A 19093-nucleotide genomic window follows, 5' to 3' on the forward strand; every position below is an offset into this window, starting at 1 on the left:
AGAAAAAAACAAAAAAACAAAAAAAAAGAAACGTTAATTACAATTTATTTATTTCATTTTTTTAATTTGTTGTATATTGTCCGAAAGACCGAAACACTTCCGTATTTATATATATCACGTGATCAAAAATTTATGAAACAAGGCTTTGTATTTATTTTTTAATTTTGAATCCTAACAAACGCAAAAAAAAAAATAACATATGTATAAATATATAAATATACGTATTATATACATGTGAATCAACAGATTTCACTCATTGAACTTCCTAAGGAAAAAGAACACAATAAAACCAAAAAAAAAAAAAAAAAAAAATGACAGATACAGATACTGCTAATGCAGGGGACCAATACGAGTTAACTTATAAGGTTGGTGTGGCAGAGAACAAAAATTTCAAGTTCAGGAAAACTATGGAAGATGTTCACACATATGTAGAAAATTTTGCAAGTAGATTAGATTGGGGATATTTTGCCATATTTGATGGTCATGCAGGCTCACAAGCATCTAAATGGTGTGGGTCAAATTTACATTCAATTATTGAATCGGAAATGATAAAAGGAAAAGATGAAAGTGGGGAAGAATCTAGTAAGAATACTAATACTGACAATGTTCGTGTTATTTTGAATAGAAGTTTTATGAAGGCCGATAAACATATTTGCGAATCTTTGCCCGGAAATAGTGGGTGTACTGCTGCTGTATGTGTATTAAGGTGGGAGATACCGAAAAGCAATGATACCAAGACTGATAATACCAATGCTAGCACGTTGAGCAACAATACTTTGTACCAACATAAAAGAATGTTGTACACTGCCAATGTAGGTGATACAAGAATAGTATTGTTTAGAAATGGCAAAGCTATAAGACTAACCTACGACCACAAAGCTAGTGATTACTATGAAATGAAGAGAGTGGAACAGGCGGGTGGTTTAATAATGAAAAGCAGAGTTAATGGAATGCTAGCAGTCACACGTTCTTTGGGCGATAAATTCTTTGATAGCTTAGTTATTGGTCAACCTTTTACTACGAGTGTTGAATTGACCAGTAAAGATCAGTTTTTAATCATAGCATGTGATGGATTATGGGATATTATTAGTGACCAAAAAGCCTGTGAGTTAATTAAAAATATCAAAGCTGATAATGCTGACTTAGCCGCTAACACATTGGTAAAATATGCTTTAGCTAATGGAACTACTGATAATATCACTGTAATGTGCGTTTATTTCAGCACGTATGATGCAGATGATTGACTTTTTTTTTACTCTTATTTTTGTTTTATCTTGTTATTTTTTTGAATTGTAAAGTGGATATAGAAAAGAAATTTATGCTTTATTAATTAATTAATTACATACATATACATACACATATACATATATATATATATATGTATATCATAGAATTACTCATGTGTAAAGACCTTTTTTTTCCTTCCCCCCCCCTCTTTCTCTTAAAACTAGTAATACGTATATGTTACACTACTCTTCGATTGTACAAGATTTAAACTCTGGCGTTTGCGTGTGCTTTAATAAGCATAAATAAAAATTCATGTATCAGATGTCACATACCAAATGTACTACCACTTTCATTAAAACCGTCCACATTACTATTACCCCAGTCTATACCTAAATCATTTAGTTCATTCAATGTCAAATACTGATCATCTCCAAGACCATCTAACTCACCATTATTATTGTCATTCTTGTCGTTGTTATTATCTGTATTAACATTGTCTGTAGTATAATTAATTCCCATACCACTATTATCGTTGTTGCCATTAGCATTGTTATTGTTAAGATTATCTTTGAAGGTATTGTTGTTGTTAGTATTATCAACATTATTATTATTATTATTATTGTTGTTGTTGTTGTTATTATCAATATTAGCATAGCTATTACTATTACTGTTACTAGCAGTATTATTACTATTGTTACTACTTATATTAACATTGTCTTTACCATTGCTGACATTATCATGTGTATTAACCTTATGATTACTAGTTGCGTTGTTATTATCATTGTCTGGCATGGTTCTTAAAAGGGCAGATTCCAAGGCAGCACTAGATGTATTTTTTATACCGTTCTCATTACTATGAATACTACTAGTACTACCCAAATTAAAATCATTTTGAATGGCACCATTAAAAACACTAAAATCGAAATCATTTGCATTAAAATTATCAGTTATTAAATTGTTATTATTATCATTATTATTATTATTATTATTATTATTATTATTATTATTATTATTATCATTATTGTTAGCATTATTATTATTATTATTGTTATTAATATTATCATTATTATTATCATTATTATTAGCATTATTATTATTATTATTATTATTATTACTATTACTATTATCATTGTTACTATTGATATTAGCGTTTCCACCACCACTATTATCTGTATTATTACTTTTAGCATAATTATTATCGGCACTTAACGAGTTCAATACAGTGCTATGCTCCATAGAATTAGAACCACCAGCTAATATATCATTATTAATATTGTTGGCAGTAACTGTGTCTAAAGAACCCACACATAAAGGATTATCTGAATTAATAAATCCATCAGCATTATTATTGTTAATATTTGAACCAGTATTATTGCTAGTATAGTCAGAAATATTCAAAGAATTTATTTCATTATTATTACTATTCAAACTTTCTTGTTGTAGTCTTTGTTTTTCTTCTTCTTCAGTTTTCATCATAACCATTTTTTTCTTCTCCTCTTCTTCTTCCTTTAATCGCAGTTCCTTCGCTCTCGCCTCTTCTTCCTCCTTCTTTAACTTTTCCAACCTTTCCTTTTCTTCCTGTATTTCTTTTAATCTTTGTTCTTTATATAAACAATGTTTGTTGAAATCGTTTATAAATCTAATAGAATTTTCTAACGTGATATCTAGATCATCCAATATACTGTGAAACTCTTGCACCTTATCGGTTAAACTGTTAATACTTGCAGTAGTTCCAGCAGTAGTTATTTCTGGATCCAACCGAATACTCTTCATTTGTTGCTGTACCAACAGTTCAGTGCTGTTCTTCAAAAAATCGTTAAAACACTGAGATAATTTGTTAAAGTCTTCTATCATCTTTTACAGCCTATGTTTATGTATAATTTTATTCTCTTATTTTTAATAAAACTTGTGTATTTAAAGTATGTGATAATATTTAATTGTTTATGGAAACAAAAAAAAAAAAAAAAAAAAAAAACGATAAGAAAAGTAATCTTGATCACCTCAATCACTTTTTATTCCTTATAATTAAAAAAAAAAAAAATAATGATTTTGCCCTGGGACATTTCCGGGTAAAAACATATTGGAAACTAATGTTAGAGATGTATGGGTTTTGAAAGGTACGGTAGATAAAAATGGGAAAGATGTTTATAATTATTTATTTATTTATTTAATTTATTTATTTAATTTATTTTTTTTTTTTTAATGAATTTTGATTGGATGTTTAAAAATGTCTCATAGAAAAAATGAGAGGTTTAGAAATTGTACACTACGCTAATCTTTTCCACCGGTCTTTTCAAAAACCATTTCAATTTTGTTTATTTGCCCTTATACTTTCTTTTTAACGCTTTATTATATATATGCAATTTTTTTGTTTTTTTTCTTTTTTTTTTCGTTATTTTCTTCCTTTTTTAATTACTATTATTACTCCACTCCCTCACCTTTCCTTCTTTTACCAACAGCCGCTGTGAAATTCTGACACACTCAAGAACCTCAAAACTACGCACAATGTTTTCCAGGAATTTATTAACCAAATACACTGCCAAGGCTATTGCCAGGACTTATGCCACAGAAGCCCCAGCTACTTCCAATGTTTTGAAATTACAATTTGCTTTACCACACGACACTTTATTTGCTCGTAAGGAGATCTATCAAGCCAACTTACCTATCAAGTCTGGCCAAATCGGTGTTTTGGCCAACCACGTCCCAATTGTTGAACAATTGGTTCCAGGTGTCGTTGAAATTTTCGAAAATGCTAATACTTCTAAGAAATACTTTGTTTCTGGTGGGTTTGCTTCCGTTCAACCAGATTCCACTTTGACCGTTACTGCCGCTGAAGCTTTCCCTCTAGAACAATTCGATCCTAGTGCTGTTAGATCCTTAAAGGATGAAGCTAAAAAAAATATTTCCTCTTCTGATGAAAAAGTAGCTGCTGAAGCTAATATTCAATTAGAAGTCTTAGAAGTTTTAGAAGCTGCTTTGAAATAATAAGTGTGTAAGGATTAATAAAAAAAAAAATTAGGGAAGATGAAGGGTTGTAGTCGTGATTTATTTTATTTTTATTTTATGTTATGATTTTTTTTTTATTGCTTTGGAAGTTTGATCTGTACTGCTATTTCTTTTTTTTTTTTTTTTTTTTTTTTTAATATCTATATTTTTTTGTTAACAATAAATATATCAAATCAAAATTAGAATTGAAAAAAAAAAAAAAAAAAAAAAAAAAAATAATAATAATAATAAAAACGAAAATTCAAAAAAAGATATGTAATGATACTTTGGTGTATAATTTTCCTTTCTTCAAATTCAAGGTGGGATCAATAAATATACATGCAAATTCAATCGATCTATCTATTATACTTAATGTTTTTTTTTTTTTTTTTTTTTTCTTTAGCTTTAGTTTTATATTAAATATTCAAGGTATATATGTTATGTAAGTACCAATTTCGTCATAATTAGATTTCTCGATTCAAGGCATGTATCATATTTTTATTTACTTGTTTCAACAGTATTTTACCGCCTATTTAAAGATTTACCTGTAAGAAAATATTACTTTATTACCCTTTTATTTTACCAAAAGATTTTCACTTTGATAGATTTTCAATATTCTTTAAATAAAATAATTGCCATAGGTGTTGTAAATCATATATATAGTATCTCAGAGTTGTTAATTTTGATTGCATTATCTTCGGTGTAGTTTGTTTAGCTTAATCGAACTTGGTGCCGAAGAGTTACGCTATAGAGAAGGTATGTTTTTACCTGTGGTTCTTTCGTTTGTAATTGTAAGCTGAAATTTATCGTCAAATTATGCCCATAAATACTTAGCTTGTTACATATATCTTGAAACAGATAATTCCAATTTATATAAAAAGATTAGTTATTGACGAATTAGCCTCTTGGTTTGAACGATTGATGACTATTTCTTTATATATTTACAGATTTTCCGAATAGGTAACGGTAATTTTTTGGTTTCACCGAAATATTAAATTATCGTTTTATAAAGCTTATTCAACAAGCGATAGAATTGAGTGTTAATACTTTTCTACCTGGGATTAATTAAACTTCTTGTTTTATTATTAATTATATGATATCTCCTTATGGCTATCGGTTATTGTTGATTCAATGAGGCACCACTGAGTCTATAATAGCTCATAATTAGCTTTTGCAAGTTGTGTTAGTAAAGAGTAACTTTACATGTCTAGTAGTTGACAACTATTGGTATCGGTTCTCTGTGGACCAAACGTAGAAATAACACAGATACTCTTTTATAATTACTAGTTTTTTTTTTTTTTTTTTTTTTTTTGGGGATCAATAATCCTTGTTTTTCCCTTACTGGAAAAAAGTTTATTACTCACGCTGGGAGGGGGGTTTATTAGAAATACCTAAGATTTCAGTTACATGTGGTGATTGGGGAGTAGAAGTGTCAAATAACGTTAAATAAAAAAAAACCAATAGTTTTTATTTATTTTGTTATTCCTCTTCTCTTCTCTCCCCTTTATATTTATTGTCATTATTTACTAATTTCCGTGTATATAAAACATTGAGTAATATTAGTACTTATTTCCTTCCATTTTTTATAGTAAGGCAGTGTATTATCTTACACTGTGATTACATTTATTTTTTGCTTATTAATACATCTCTAAATGTCTTGTGTATCCAAAATTTAAAACCACCGAGACACCGACAATTTATTATTATTATTATTATTATTATTATTATTAATATTATTATTAATATTATTAACTACTACATTTCTTTTCCTTAGTGGTTTATTATTTCCATGGATTTTAACAGAACACATATCCTTTTGTTATTTTACGATAATTTCTGTGTGAACACACAAAAAAATATTATTGTTCTAATACGTACACGCACGAAAAGCCCTTTTCTTTTTTTTTTGTTTTTCGGTATTTCGGTGGCTTTAAAGTGTAATTTCTTCTTCTCTATGTTACACAATAATAACAATAATAATAGGTAATAGTAATCCAGGTGGAAAAAAGGCCTTCACCCCTTCAAAAAAAAAAAAAAAAAATCAAAATCGATGATTAAAAAATTACCATACAGTTAAACCTAAACTATTAACAACTTTATATATAAGCCCAACCCTTAACCTTTGCTTTTAATCCTTTCATTCTTTTTTTTCTTTTCCTCTCTCTCTCTCTCTCTTCCTTTCAATTCGTCTTCAATACATCAATATATTTATTATTCGGCTTTAGTTTGAAAAAAAAAAAAAACAAAAGCAAAAACAATCCAACCAATAAAAAAGTGGAAAAGGCTACAAGAGCGAAAATTATTTACAAATAGTAAAATCCATACCCTTCTCTCCTCTACAATATTAAAGGATAGCTAATATATATATATACATATATATATATATATCATGATAACTGATTACAACGACAATAATAATAACGATAACAATACCACATCAGATGGTTTAAACAATAATGGTACTGCTTCAAAAACAACCGATATAAATCATCAACATCACCAAGACGAGAGTAGCATCCATAGTCCATCTAGTGACAGTACTGCAGAAAGTTTAGAAGAATATAAGAATACCCACAATGGCACTAACTATGATGAAATGCGAAGTGTTTGTATTCAAAGAACAGCTTCTTTTGTATCTCACACCAATTCAAATATTGACCTTTCCGAAAAACACAACCAAAAAAAAGATAACTGTTCCATATTAAAATCAAATATATTACCAAAAGTGGATACTTTATCACGTGTATTGTCTACGCACAAAATGTCACAGTTGGGGGATCCAATTAATTTAGCCAAAAATGATTTTGATTTATACTCAATAATGCAACAGTTTGTTTCAAATTCTCAGGAAGAGGGCATTTGGATGAGACATGCCAGTATAGTCAGCGAGAACTTAACTGTATTTGGCAAAGACTCGTCTTCCTCCATATTACCAACGCTAACCACCTTAATTACCATGCCATTCAACAAATCAGCTTTCAAGCATAAAGCTCCACTACGTAAGATTATTAAAAACGTGAATATTCTAGTAGAGTCTGGTGAAATGTGTTTGGTGCTAGGAAGACCTGGTGCTGGTTGTTCCACGCTTTTGAAAAGTTTAGCTGGCCAATTGCATGACTACCACCATGTGGAGGGCGATGTTTTGTATAATAACATTTCGCAGAAGGAGATGATGAAACATTACCAGGGTGATGTCATTTATAATCCGGAAATGGATGTCCATTTCCCACACTTGACCGTTAAGCAAACTTTGGATTTTGCTATCAGGTGTAAGATACCTGCAGTTAGAGTTACTCCTATGAAAAAAGATCATGTGAGCAAGGAAGATTATTACGTTGCTTTAAGAGAAATTTATGCCAGAGTTTTTGGCTTAAGCCATGTTTTAGATACTAAAGTTGGTAATGATTTTGTTAGAGGTGTTTCTGGAGGTGAACGTAAGAGAGTTTCTATTGCAGAAGCATTGGCTGCAAGAGGCACTGTTTATTGCTGGGACAATGCCACAAGGGGATTGGATTCGTCCACTGCATTGGAATACGTCAAAAGCATCCGTATTTTAACCAATTTGTTGAAGTCTACCAATTTTGTTACCATTTATCAAGCCGGTGAGGCCATTTATGAACATTTTGACAAGGTTACTATTTTATACGATGGTAGACAGATATATTTTGGCAGAATTCAAGACGCGTGTGGCTATTTTAAAAAATTGGGTTACGTACGCCCCTCAAGACAAACTTCAGCAGAGTACCTAACTGCATTAACCGATCCAAATGGTTACCATGAATTTGTTAAAGGGTTTGATAAAAATAGAATTCCAATTACTGCCCAAGAATTTGAAAGCGCTTGGACAAATTCAGCTGAGTATAAGGATTTATTAAAAAATATTGCTGAATACAAGTCTAAAGTTGACGCTGAAGAAACCAAATCCTTATACAATAAAAGTATAGCAGCTGAGAAATCCAAATATAGTCCCAAAAGATCCAAGTATACCACTTCATTTTTAAGACAAATCCAGTTATGTACAATCCGTGCTTTCCAACGTATTGCTGGTGATAAAGCTTTTACTATTACTAACGTTGTTGCAGCAATTATTCAGTCTTTAGTTCAAGGTTCGTTATTTTACATGTCTCCCTCTGATACTTCGGGTGCATTTTCTCGTGGGGGTGTTTTGTATTTCGCTGTCTTGTATAATTCTTTGATGGCTTTGGCCAACATGAGTTTTGATAATAGGCCTATCTTAATGAAGCACAAAATCTATACGTTGTACCATCCTGCTGCTGAAGCATTTGCATCATATTTCGCCGGTTTCCCATTTAGAATGATATCCTTAACTTGCTTTATTATTATTTTATATTTTTTGAGTGGTTTGACTGTTGGCGCCAATAGGTTCTTTTTGATTTACCTATTTTTAAGTTTGGTTGCTGAGTCAATTAACGCACTATTCGAATGGGTTTGTTCAGTAATGGATACATTACCACAGGCCAATGCACTAGCTGGCTTATTAATGTTGTCCATATCCCTATATTCTACGTATCCTCTTCAACCCCCCTCTATGCACCCATGGTTTAAGTGGATATCATATGCCTTGCCCATCAGGTACGCATTTGAAAGTATGTTACTAGCTGAATTCCATAACAGAAAGATGGATTGTGGTGGCACCATAGTACCAAGTGGCGGTTCTTATGCGGATGTTGATAGCCAATATAAAGTGTGTGCCTTTACTGGTTCCAAAAAGGGACAATCTTGGGTATTAGGTGATGACTATTTAAAGCAACAGTACACATACAGTTATTCCCATGAATGGAGGAATTTTGGTATTGTTATCGGCTTTCTATGTTTTTATTTGTTTATGAAATGTTTGTTTACTGAATTTAAAACTCCCGTCAAGGGCTCTGGTGATGCTTTGGTTTTTAAGAATCTGAAAGCAATTAAGCATAGAAACATTTCAAATAAAAATGACGAGGAAAATTATGTAGACGACGCTGTTACCGTTAGTGACTCCAAAAATCAAATTTATTCAAGTTCCTCCACTACATCGGACAATCATGACGAAGATGATGATATTTTTGCTGGATTGAGAAGTGAAGGGATGTTTATTTGGAGAAATGTTTGTTTCACCATTCCATACAAGGGAACAGAAAGAAAGTTGTTGGACGCTGTTTCGGGTTATTGTAAACCGGGCACCTTGACTGCTTTAATGGGCGAATCTGGTGCTGGTAAAACCACCTTATTGAACACCTTGGCGCAGAGAAATGTTGGTACAATTACCGGAGATATGCTTGTTAACGGTAAACCAATTGATGATAGTTTTGAAAGGAAAACTGGATACGTCCAGCAACAGGATATTCATATTGGTGAAATGACTGTTCGTGAGTCTTTGCAATTTTCTGCTAGATTAAGAAGACCAGAAAGCGTTCCAGATTCTGAGAAATTGGCCTATGCAGAAAAAATCATCAAAGTTTTAGATATGACTGAATATGCTGAGGCCATTGTTGGTGTTGCTGGCTTTGGCTTAAATGTTGAACAAAGAAAAAAATTGTCTATCGGTGTTGAATTGGTAGCTAAGCCATCTCTATTATTATTTTTAGACGAACCTACATCTGGTTTGGATTCGCAATCCTCCTGGGCTATTGTCCAATTATTAAAGAAACTAGCTGCTGCTGGCCAATCTATTTTGTGTACCATTCATCAACCTAGTGCTACCTTGTTTGAACAGTTTGATAGATTATTACTTTTAAAAAAGGGTGGCCAAACAGTGTATTTTGGTGATATCGGTGCAAACTCTGAAACTGTGTTGGAATATTTTGAGAGCAATGGGGCCAGAAAGTGCGAAAAATCTGAGAATCCGGCAGAGTATGTTTTAGAGGCCATTGGTGCTGGTGCCACCGCTACTGCTGATAGAGACTGGCATGAAACTTGGCTGAACTCACCCAACTGCGCTAGAACAAAACAGGAGATTGATCAATTAATTAACGAGTTATTTGATGAACAAGAGGAAGAATCGCACGAAAAACCAAGAAAGTATGCCACTTCTTATTTGTATCAATTTCGGTATGTTTACATCAGGTCTGCTACAACTTTGTGGAGAAATTTGTCGTACATTATGTCTAAGCTAATGTTAATGACCATTGGTGGTCTATACATTGGGTTTACCTTTTTCCACACAGGCTCAAGCTATGTCGGTTTGCAAAACTCCATGTTTGCTGCTTTTATGTCCATTATTATTAGTGCGCCATTAATGAATCAAATACAAGCACGTGCTATTAGTTCCAGAAATTTGTATGAAGCTAGGGAATCTAAGAGCAACATGTTTCATTGGAGTTTGATGATTTATACTCAATATTTATCGGAGCTACCTTACCATCTAGTTTTTTCCACCATTTTTTTTGTTTCCTTTTATTTTCCATTGAAAGATGAATTCAAAGCCTCTATATCCGGGGTATATTATTTGAATTATTCGATTGTTTTCCAATTATATTTTGTTGGTTTGGGTTTGTGTGTTTTGTACATGTCACCTAATTTGCCATCAGCCAATGTTATCATGGGGTTGATTTTGTCTTTGTTAATTTCCTTCTGTGGTGTGACACAACCCAAATCATTGATGCCTGGTTTCTGGACTTTTATGTGGAAAGTTTCTCCTTATACTTATTTTGTTCAGAATTTTGTTGGCCTATTGTTACACAATAAAAAAGTTGTTTGTAAGGAGAAGGAGCTATCATTTTTCAACCCTCCTCCAGGACAAACATGCGGCCAGTATATGGCTGATTTTTTCCAGGCTGGAAACACTGGTTATATAGTTGATTCAAATGCTACTACCAATTGTGGTTATTGTAGATATACTGTTGGTGATCAATACTTGCATGGAATAAGTTCTTCATATGGCTATATTTGGAGAAACTTTGGGTTTTTCTGGGTTTACATTGGTTTTAACTTAATAGCAATGGCGTTTCTGTATTATTGGTTACATGTTAGACATATCAATGTTTTAGGTTATCCAATCGGCTTGATTAAGAAGTTGGTTTCTAAATTTAAGAAAAACAAGAATGATGATGGTGATTGATTTCTATAGGATAATGTTTTCTAGTAAAGCAAGTTTTGTTATTATAGTTTAATATCTGTTTATATAATTTTAATTATTTTTTGATAAATAGTAAAATCTGTCGCATAAACTGTTAGTGTGGTGAGAGAGAAAGAGAGAGAGAAAGAGAGAGAGAAAGGGAGAGAGAAAGGGAGAGAGAAAGAGAGAGAGAAAGAAAAAAATAATGAAGGATGCGAGGTTCGAACTCGCGCGGACACCGTCCAACAGATCTTAAGTCTGCCGCCTTAGACCACTCGGCCAACCCTCCAATTATTGGAATTACTTTCATGTAAGTATGCTAACAAAAGATAAAAGATTACAATATTTTATACATATTAAATTGCCGACAAAAAAATTTTTTTTTTTTTCTTTTCCTCTTTTTTTTTTTTTTTGTTCAAGAATTAAGTGACTGAAATAACAACAGAAAGTGCTATTTTAATTTTAAATTTTTTTTTGGTTTTGATTTTAGTAAGAACACATTACCAAATCCCCTCTTACATATTTTATTAGTTTTACCAACATTAATCATTCAAATCAGTTAATCAACTAGCAATTAGCGATTCTAAACAAACAATCACAAGAACAAAAAGTTTTTAACTAAAAAAAAAAAAAAAAAAAGAAAAAAAATTCTTAATTATAACAATATGCTCAGATCAACACTAAAAAAGACTGTATTGAATAATGTCAGAGCGGCTTCTTCCTCAAATGAACCCATTTCCCAGGACTTTATTTCCAATTTACTAGAACGTATTAAAGTTACCACTTCTCAAAAGGCTGCTGATAAGACAAAGAGATTTAATAACATCAAAAATAACGAAAAAAGATCCAATGAAAAAAAGGCTAGCACTCAGAATAGAAACAGATCCAGAAACAACAACTATAATGGGAATAGCAATAATATTGATGAAAGAAGGCCCAGAAGAGATACTTCTAAAGTTTCGCCAAGAGTTACTCCAACTGTTAACACCAATTTTATTGCTAAGCAACAACAGGTGGGTAAGAAAATTATCAGTGAACTTTCTGACAAAGATATTGCTGAAAGTTTATCTGCTATGGATTTAACTGCTGAACAACCAAAACAACAACAAAAACAACAACCAAGAAGAAATACTAAGTTCTCTTCTCAATCGCAAAGGGTGAGAACCCCTAGAAGAAACAACAATGGCCAAAGAAGGGTTTTCAACTCAGACCAAGCCGCAAGAAAACAACATGCTGCTAATGTTAACATTTCCCAGCATCAAAATGTTAATGTTGCTCAGTATGTTCCAACTGAAGTTACTCCACTCTCCTTATTAAAATATTCTCCTAATATTATTGCCAGCCCTAAAACTGCCTCCGTTCAATATGCTTTAAAAATCGCTGCAGAAAGTGGATTTCCCATGAACAAACCAATAAACTACGGTTTGCAAATCGATAAAGACACAATTATTAACAAATCTTTGATTCCAGATAGCACCACTTACGGTGATTATGAGAGCAATGCTGGTTTAAGATTGATAAAAGAAAGATATACCAGAAACATTGTTATTGAGCAAAATAAAGCTGCATTTGATGCTATTGTCAAGGGTAGGTATTCTCGGCTACATCCAAACACCATTGACACTTTTGCTAAGATCACTAAGAATGAACAAAAAAGAAAGGATTTGCTTAAGAATAGCGAAACTGTCAGGTTAAGTTTAGAAAGGGGAAATTTATGTGGTGGTGATTTAGTGAAAAAAGAATTGATTTATAAAGTTTGTTCTGGTTTAGCACCAATTGCAGAACTAAAGAAATAATCTATTACCGTTATTATCATTTGAATAAACCCATATTACACATATATATTTCATGTACATAAAGTTTTTGTATTCAACATGTTTCAAACACTAAATAATATTTTTTTTCCTTTTTTTTTTTTTTTTTTTTTTTTTGCTCTTATATCCCGCTATCACTGTATTCTACGCTATTTTCTTAATTTCTTATTTAATTCTTTTTTATCTATTAGTTGCTTTTTCACCAATCGTTTTTGCAACTCTGAATGTTCTAATTGAAAGTTCAACTGAGAGAAACTGTAATATAAGATAGAGGCAATCGTATTCATTTGGTAATTTTCAGGGATTTTCAATAAAATTTCATAAATTAGCGTTAAATCTTTAAATCTAGCGATATTCTTTTCTATGAATTTTTGTGTGACGCTACGTGTCCATGATAAAGACGAAGATAACTTTAAATAGTGATCTAAAATAACTAGTATAGTTTCTTTGTTAATCCAATATCGGTTGATCGTTTCGAAATCATTCAATGATAACAGAGTATTTAATATTAAGCTTTTATCCTTTAAATATTTGACCCTATCATCATTGTCAGTAATGAATAAAAATAGTATGGGTGTTAAATCTTGAAATTTATTAATTAAAATAGGGTACAAAATTTCTTTATCTTGATCCATCAACTTACATAATTTTTCGTGTAGTTTCAAAAAGTTTTTTACTATGTCATCCTCATTACCTGTGATTTCAAGCCTTGAAAGCATATATTTGCTAAAGTTTGGTTTTTCAAACTCTGGATTATTAAGATAACTTTCTTGGTACTTTTGAATAAACAACATGCATGATTTATCAGAGCTAGCAAAAAGCAACGTACTTAACCTTTCAATATAATAGTTCATTAAGAATTGCCTGTCTGTTTCTTGAATATTTTTGGAAATTTGACTTTCAATTAAACTAACTTTAATCTCGTTATTATTTATTTTCCTTATAACATCCTTCAAACTAAGATTTTGGGTTTCAATCAAATTAACTGTTGCTTTCAAAAGTGGGTTGTCACCATTATCATTCATTTTAGTATGTTCAATGGCAAATATTAAATAATCAATTTTTAGATCGAGGTCAGAAAACAATTCCCAATTTTGTGACAAAAAACTAAAGATAGACTCGGAATCATTTATAGTTTTCAAAAAAGCCAAGTATTTTCCATACTGCTTAGTCCTCAGGAAGACACTAGTGATGATAATATTTTTACTCTCATTTTCATCAGAATAATTTTCTAGGAAATCTATTATTTCTTGCGAAGAAATTTCTAAATTTAAATTGTCTAACACCATCTCAGGTGAGTAGGCAGGGCTGCCGCTATTTCCCAAATAAACTTTTAAATATGCAATGTTTACAGTCTTAATAACATTTGATACATCTTTTATATCTTTAGAAAACTCACAACTCAAAGTGTTCGATGCAAAGTTGCCAAATAAAGTTATAACATCCGGGATTTTGTGAATAAGCTTTAAAATCTTCAATTTCTCTATAATATCTGTCAACCCGTTGTAGACCCACAAGTCACCATAAATCTTGAAACCTAATATATAAAAGAAAATACGTAAATCTACTTTCCCACTATATGCAATCCACTCTTTTTGAACTTCTAAATCGATTTTTTCCTTATGTAACAAAAGTAACAACAAATATAGAGTTTGCAAATAGCCTAACTGTATTTTATAAAACTTTGTTGTTTTTGCATATTTGCTTGCCAAAATATTCTCTAATTTATAAAGTAGCTCCTCATCATAATCGTTGTATTCTAGCACCATGGAGGTTTTATAAAGAACATCTATTTTACCTTTACCATAAACTAGAATATTGGAAACATTTTCATAGTTTTGTTCTATATATATTTTTTCTTGGTCTATTCTGATTTTATTCACCGTATTGTTGGAGCTTAAATTTATGGGGACCAACCTTAATCTTTCAGTGGCAAGTTTCTTATTATTGTTATTTTTGCTATCAGTATCGTTGAACGTTTGATGTGAAGATTTAAATAGTTTGACTTTATTATCCCGTGCTGTTTCCTTATCGAAACTTATAGTCTGTACAAGTTTTGGTTGACCCCACCCTATATTCATATCATATATTTCTAAATTTTTTTCACTCTGGTAATTTGCTATTACAAATGACTGTGAATCGTCAACTAACATTTCGTTTGGGTACCCAGACTCTAAAACAATGGTGCCTTTAGTGATATTTCCCTGGTTGTCAATTATTAGTGCCATTGCTGAATCTTCTAGTGTAGATCCACAAGCAACTAAAAACTCGGAACTACTAAATGATGTTAGGATATGTTTATTAGAACAAACGTCATCCGCATCCTTACCATTATCTGTGTTCCCCTCAAAAACTTTGAATAATGGCATTTTTTTAATTATTTTATTGTTTTCCTTACCCAGTGAAAGCTCTAGGATAACATAGTTATTCTTAGTAACAGTCAATAAAGTGTTTTTCTGTAAAATAAAATTTTTAATCATCGGGTTCGTATTATTGTTACTAGCATGTCCAAGTCTAATTTCAAAATCTGTCAAGCGCATTGACCTCTTGTCCACTACACATTCAATTAATTTGTAATAACTTTCTTCCGAAACACTATTTTTGGCCAAAATTAATGTTTTATACATATGGAAAGTATTCTTATAGATTGAAATATCATTAACATTTTTTAAAACCTCAGTATTAGGTACTGGTGCAAATTCAGGTAGAATATAAAGTTTCAATTGGCCATTTCCATTTAAAACCCATGCTCTTTCGATTAGTGGCATAACTTTTATTTTAATGATTGGTGTATTGCTAGAAGATTCATTTTCTTGTTCTTTTCCTTGTTCTTCTTCTTCTTCTAAATATTTTGTATTTGAAACTAATAAATAGTTGGATGGTTGTATCTCAAAATAGTGTAATAATTCACCAGTAGCCGTTCCTAAAAATATATGGTTGTCAAATAAATCAATGGCAGTGTATTCATATATGGGTAAGTCATCAATTAATGTGGATAATTGATATATTGAAAATTTGCATTCATCCTTCATAGCTATGTGAAGTTTTACTGCACTTTTAGGGACTGTGTTTGCTAATAATTAAAATGTATTCTTCATTTTGTTAATTAGTGTGCTTCTATTAACAGAACGATAGTAATAGTGTAAAAAGATTTTTTTTTTATTTTTATTTTTTTTTTTATTTTTTTTTATTTTTTTATTTTTTATTTGCTTCGGTATATATAATATTTACTGAAGGTCCAGCAATATTTTTATATGAAAGCAATTTAAAACTTAATATATATATATACATATATATATACACATATGGATGGATAAGTAGGTATAAAGTAAAAAAAAAAAAGAAAAGGTAAAAGAATTATTAAACAATAATGATAATATACAATTTATTTATTCATTTCAATAGCTTTAATAATAATTGAGCACCTTTGTTACTATCATCATCAGTATTAATATCCTTTTTGATTTTTTTTAAATCTTTCAAAAAATGTCCATGTTTATGATTTTTCAAACATTCATATATAGCAACAACGGTAAAAGAACCATTTGGATTATTACACCATTCTAGCAAATTACTAGAATCTATAATATCTTCATAAAATTTAATAGCAAAGGTAGAACCCAATCCTTGTACTTTACTTAACTGTATTAATTTTTTCTCTTTATTATTCCATTTACCACCTTGGATTAAAGATTTTAATAATCTACCAGAAAACGGATTGTTAATAGGATGATCTTTTTCAGAAATATCACCTTTAAAATAGACAATTATAGTATCCAATAACTTGGAAAATAATTTGGCATTTTTCTCATCTGATGAAGTCAAATGTTCATAATATGCATCGTTCACTAACATGTCACTAACAAATTGAGACCCCATACTTTCAGATAAAATCTCTTTATAATATTTAGATACAACATTTAAGTAAATTGGAGCAAATTTGCTTAGTAATTCAGATCTTCTTTGTTCAAAAGGCTTCTTAGAAGTCTTTTTAGAAAATTCAATATATTTATCCAAGTCCTTCTTAACGATTGGCGAAAAATATTTACCATCAATACCCAATAGTATATACAAAAATGGTCTTCTTGCATACTTTTCCACTATAAATTCTTGTAATTTATCCGCAACGGTTTTTTGGAAGGTTTTGAATGTCAAAACAGTATCATCAACACACATTAATATAGTAATAAAAACAATGTTACCATGTTCATTTTGGATTAGCTTTTCAGCGTGATCTTTTAAATTTTTTAAAATCCCTTTCCTCTCCTTTGCAGTAGCTTTGGCTATCAAAGTACAAGCAACATCACTGCCTTCTGGGGTATGAACCAATTCTGCAAAATGTTCGCTTAATAACTCAATAAATTCGGAAATTTCTTTATCATTGGCGATCTTTACGTATTCTCTCATAGCAGCGTGTAATATCTGAAACCCAGCAGAGCCCTTTTCCACAGAAGCAGTAATGGTACCAACTAGATTCTTGGCAATAATATTTCTCTTCTCTAAACTTGAGCTGCAGGCATCTTCAATTGTTAGGCTCTTGTGCGAATCTTTGAAAATCGCGTATTCCGAGCCCCAGAATTCTTTAATCATTTGCTGTCTTTGTTCCTGAGAGGCATACAAAACATATAAATCCTCAATAACATAGGCACCTTCACGATGTCTCATTAGCTTTCTCAACGAGCCATGCAATTCATCGATAATTATTTGTCTGGAGTTCTTAGAACCGTAATGTAGCAATTTAACCAATAGATATTTGCCGTATGATGATGTGGCCAATACGTAATATTTCCCCCTTAATGATTCAACGATCTTTTCGCGTCTATCTTTAGTTGAATATTTGACCAAAGTTTGAACAATACGAGAGGCATCATGCTTCATAACCAAATCACTGATACAATCTTTAGAAAGTTCCCAAACTTGGTTAGATAATTTTTCACGAACGTTCTTAGGCATTGGTGGATTTTTAACACGTAATCTTTCCCATAAGGATTTAATTTCTGCGATATATTCACCACCCGAACGTTTTAATTTTCTTTCTTTCAATAATTTCTTTTGCTCGCTATGCGAAGACGATGAAAGACTTGATGACCCATCTTCTCTTGTGTTTTCAGCTTCATCATGGTTAGTGTTTTTTCCTTTCTGATTTGTATCATCTAATTCATCTTCACTGTCGGTTGAAACAATGTTGTCCAAATCATCGTCACTAGAACTTTCTTCTTCCTCTTCTTCTTCAGCAGAAGAATCAACAGAAATGTTTTTGGCCTTTTTAACAATTTTACCTGAATCTTTATTATTGGCAGAACGTTTTTTTAAATTTTTCTTGATAGTAGCAGTCATATCTTTGGAAATATTTCTTTTTTTTTTATCTTTATTATTATTATTATTATTTTCTCCTTAGGTTGGGTTAACTTGATAAAATTGCTAGGTTTGAATAATGATCCTCATCCAGTGAATTAAAATTTTTTTAACCATATAAATAAATAAATAAACAAATAAATAAATAAAAAAGAAAAGAAAAGTTCTCGGGAACAATTGAACATAATAAGAAAAACTTGTTAAAGCTTTGTTAACGTTTCTTTTTTTTTTTTTTTTTTTTTTTTTTTTTTTGCAAAAGAAGTCCAATTTCGGACTCTCGTACAAAACAGAACGTTTTTATTTAAAAACCCGACTTTTAAATTACAAGCAGCGGGCTTTGCTTCAGTAAAGCATACAATAATAAAAATATTCTTAGTTTGCTATATGAAAATGTGGTTTGGGATTCTACAACAAAAAACATTATCATGGTATCAAAAAGTTCACCAGCACCTATAAATATATAGTTGAAGAAAAGAATTCTCTTGGTCACCAAGTATATCCTTTTGAGTTAAAATATTTACAAATGTCAGTAAAATAATTAAATAATTTTTTTCTTTAAAAAGCCCAAGTATATAGTTACTATTACTTAGTGTATCGCAAAATTGAATAAATAAACAATATAATATAGAAAATGAAAATCACAAAAAAACACACATAT

General features: G+C 30.9%; 7 protein-coding genes and 1 non-coding gene across 8 annotated transcripts; 4 read left to right on the forward strand and 4 right to left on the reverse strand.

Moving 5' to 3' along the window:
• Positions 1–311: 311 nt before the first annotated feature.
• Positions 312–1244, forward strand: PTC1 (type 2C protein phosphatase PTC1; the record flags this gene model as incomplete). Its single annotated transcript, XM_046077278.1, has 1 exon — positions 312–1244. One exon carries the CDS (start codon positions 312–314, stop codon positions 1242–1244), a length of 933 nt encoding a protein of 310 aa, XP_045935020.1.
• Positions 1245–1551: 307 nt separating this feature from the next.
• On the reverse strand, positions 1552–3081 carry MED2 (Med2p; the record flags this gene model as incomplete). The annotated part of the gene is made up of 1 exon (XM_046077279.1): positions 1552–3081. The coding sequence occupies one exon, from the start codon at positions 3079–3081 to the stop codon at positions 1552–1554; it is 1530 nt and encodes a 509-aa protein (XP_045935021.1).
• Positions 3082–3732: 651 nt separating this feature from the next.
• Positions 3733–4212, forward strand: ATP16 (F1F0 ATP synthase subunit delta; the record flags this gene model as incomplete). Its single annotated transcript, XM_046077280.1, has 1 exon — positions 3733–4212. One exon carries the CDS (start codon positions 3733–3735, stop codon positions 4210–4212), a length of 480 nt encoding a protein of 159 aa, XP_045935022.1.
• Positions 4213–6601: 2389 nt separating this feature from the next.
• On the forward strand, positions 6602–11269 carry SNQ2 (ATP-binding cassette transporter SNQ2; the record flags this gene model as incomplete). The annotated part of the gene is made up of 1 exon (XM_046077281.1): positions 6602–11269. One exon carries the CDS (start codon positions 6602–6604, stop codon positions 11267–11269), a length of 4668 nt encoding a protein of 1555 aa, XP_045935023.1.
• Positions 11270–11472: 203 nt separating this feature from the next.
• Positions 11473–11555, reverse strand: SCDLUD_002566. Its single transcript has one exon. It is a non-coding gene; the product is annotated as a tRNA-Leu (tRNA).
• A 376-nt stretch (positions 11556–11931) lies between these two features.
• Positions 11932–13062, forward strand: RSM28 (mitochondrial 37S ribosomal protein mS46 RSM28; the record flags this gene model as incomplete). The annotated part of the gene is made up of 1 exon (XM_046077282.1): positions 11932–13062. One exon carries the CDS (start codon positions 11932–11934, stop codon positions 13060–13062), a length of 1131 nt encoding a protein of 376 aa, XP_045935024.1.
• Positions 13063–13229: 167 nt separating this feature from the next.
• VPS3 (CORVET complex subunit VPS3) lies at positions 13230–16112 on the reverse strand (the record flags this gene model as incomplete). The annotated part of the gene is made up of 1 exon (XM_046077283.1): positions 13230–16112. One exon carries the CDS (start codon positions 16110–16112, stop codon positions 13230–13232), a length of 2883 nt encoding a protein of 960 aa, XP_045935025.1.
• A 361-nt stretch (positions 16113–16473) lies between these two features.
• PUF6 (Puf6p) lies at positions 16474–18417 on the reverse strand (the record flags this gene model as incomplete). Its single annotated transcript, XM_046077284.1, has 1 exon — positions 16474–18417. The coding sequence occupies one exon, from the start codon at positions 18415–18417 to the stop codon at positions 16474–16476; it is 1944 nt and encodes a 647-aa protein (XP_045935026.1).
• Between the last annotated feature and the right edge of the window lie 676 nt (positions 18418–19093).

This window comes from Saccharomycodes ludwigii, chromosome III, assembly GCF_020623625.1.
Source record: "Saccharomycodes ludwigii strain NBRC 1722 chromosome III, whole genome shotgun sequence".
Classification (NCBI taxonomy): Eukaryota; Fungi; Ascomycota; class Saccharomycetes; order Saccharomycodales; family Saccharomycodaceae; genus Saccharomycodes; species Saccharomycodes ludwigii.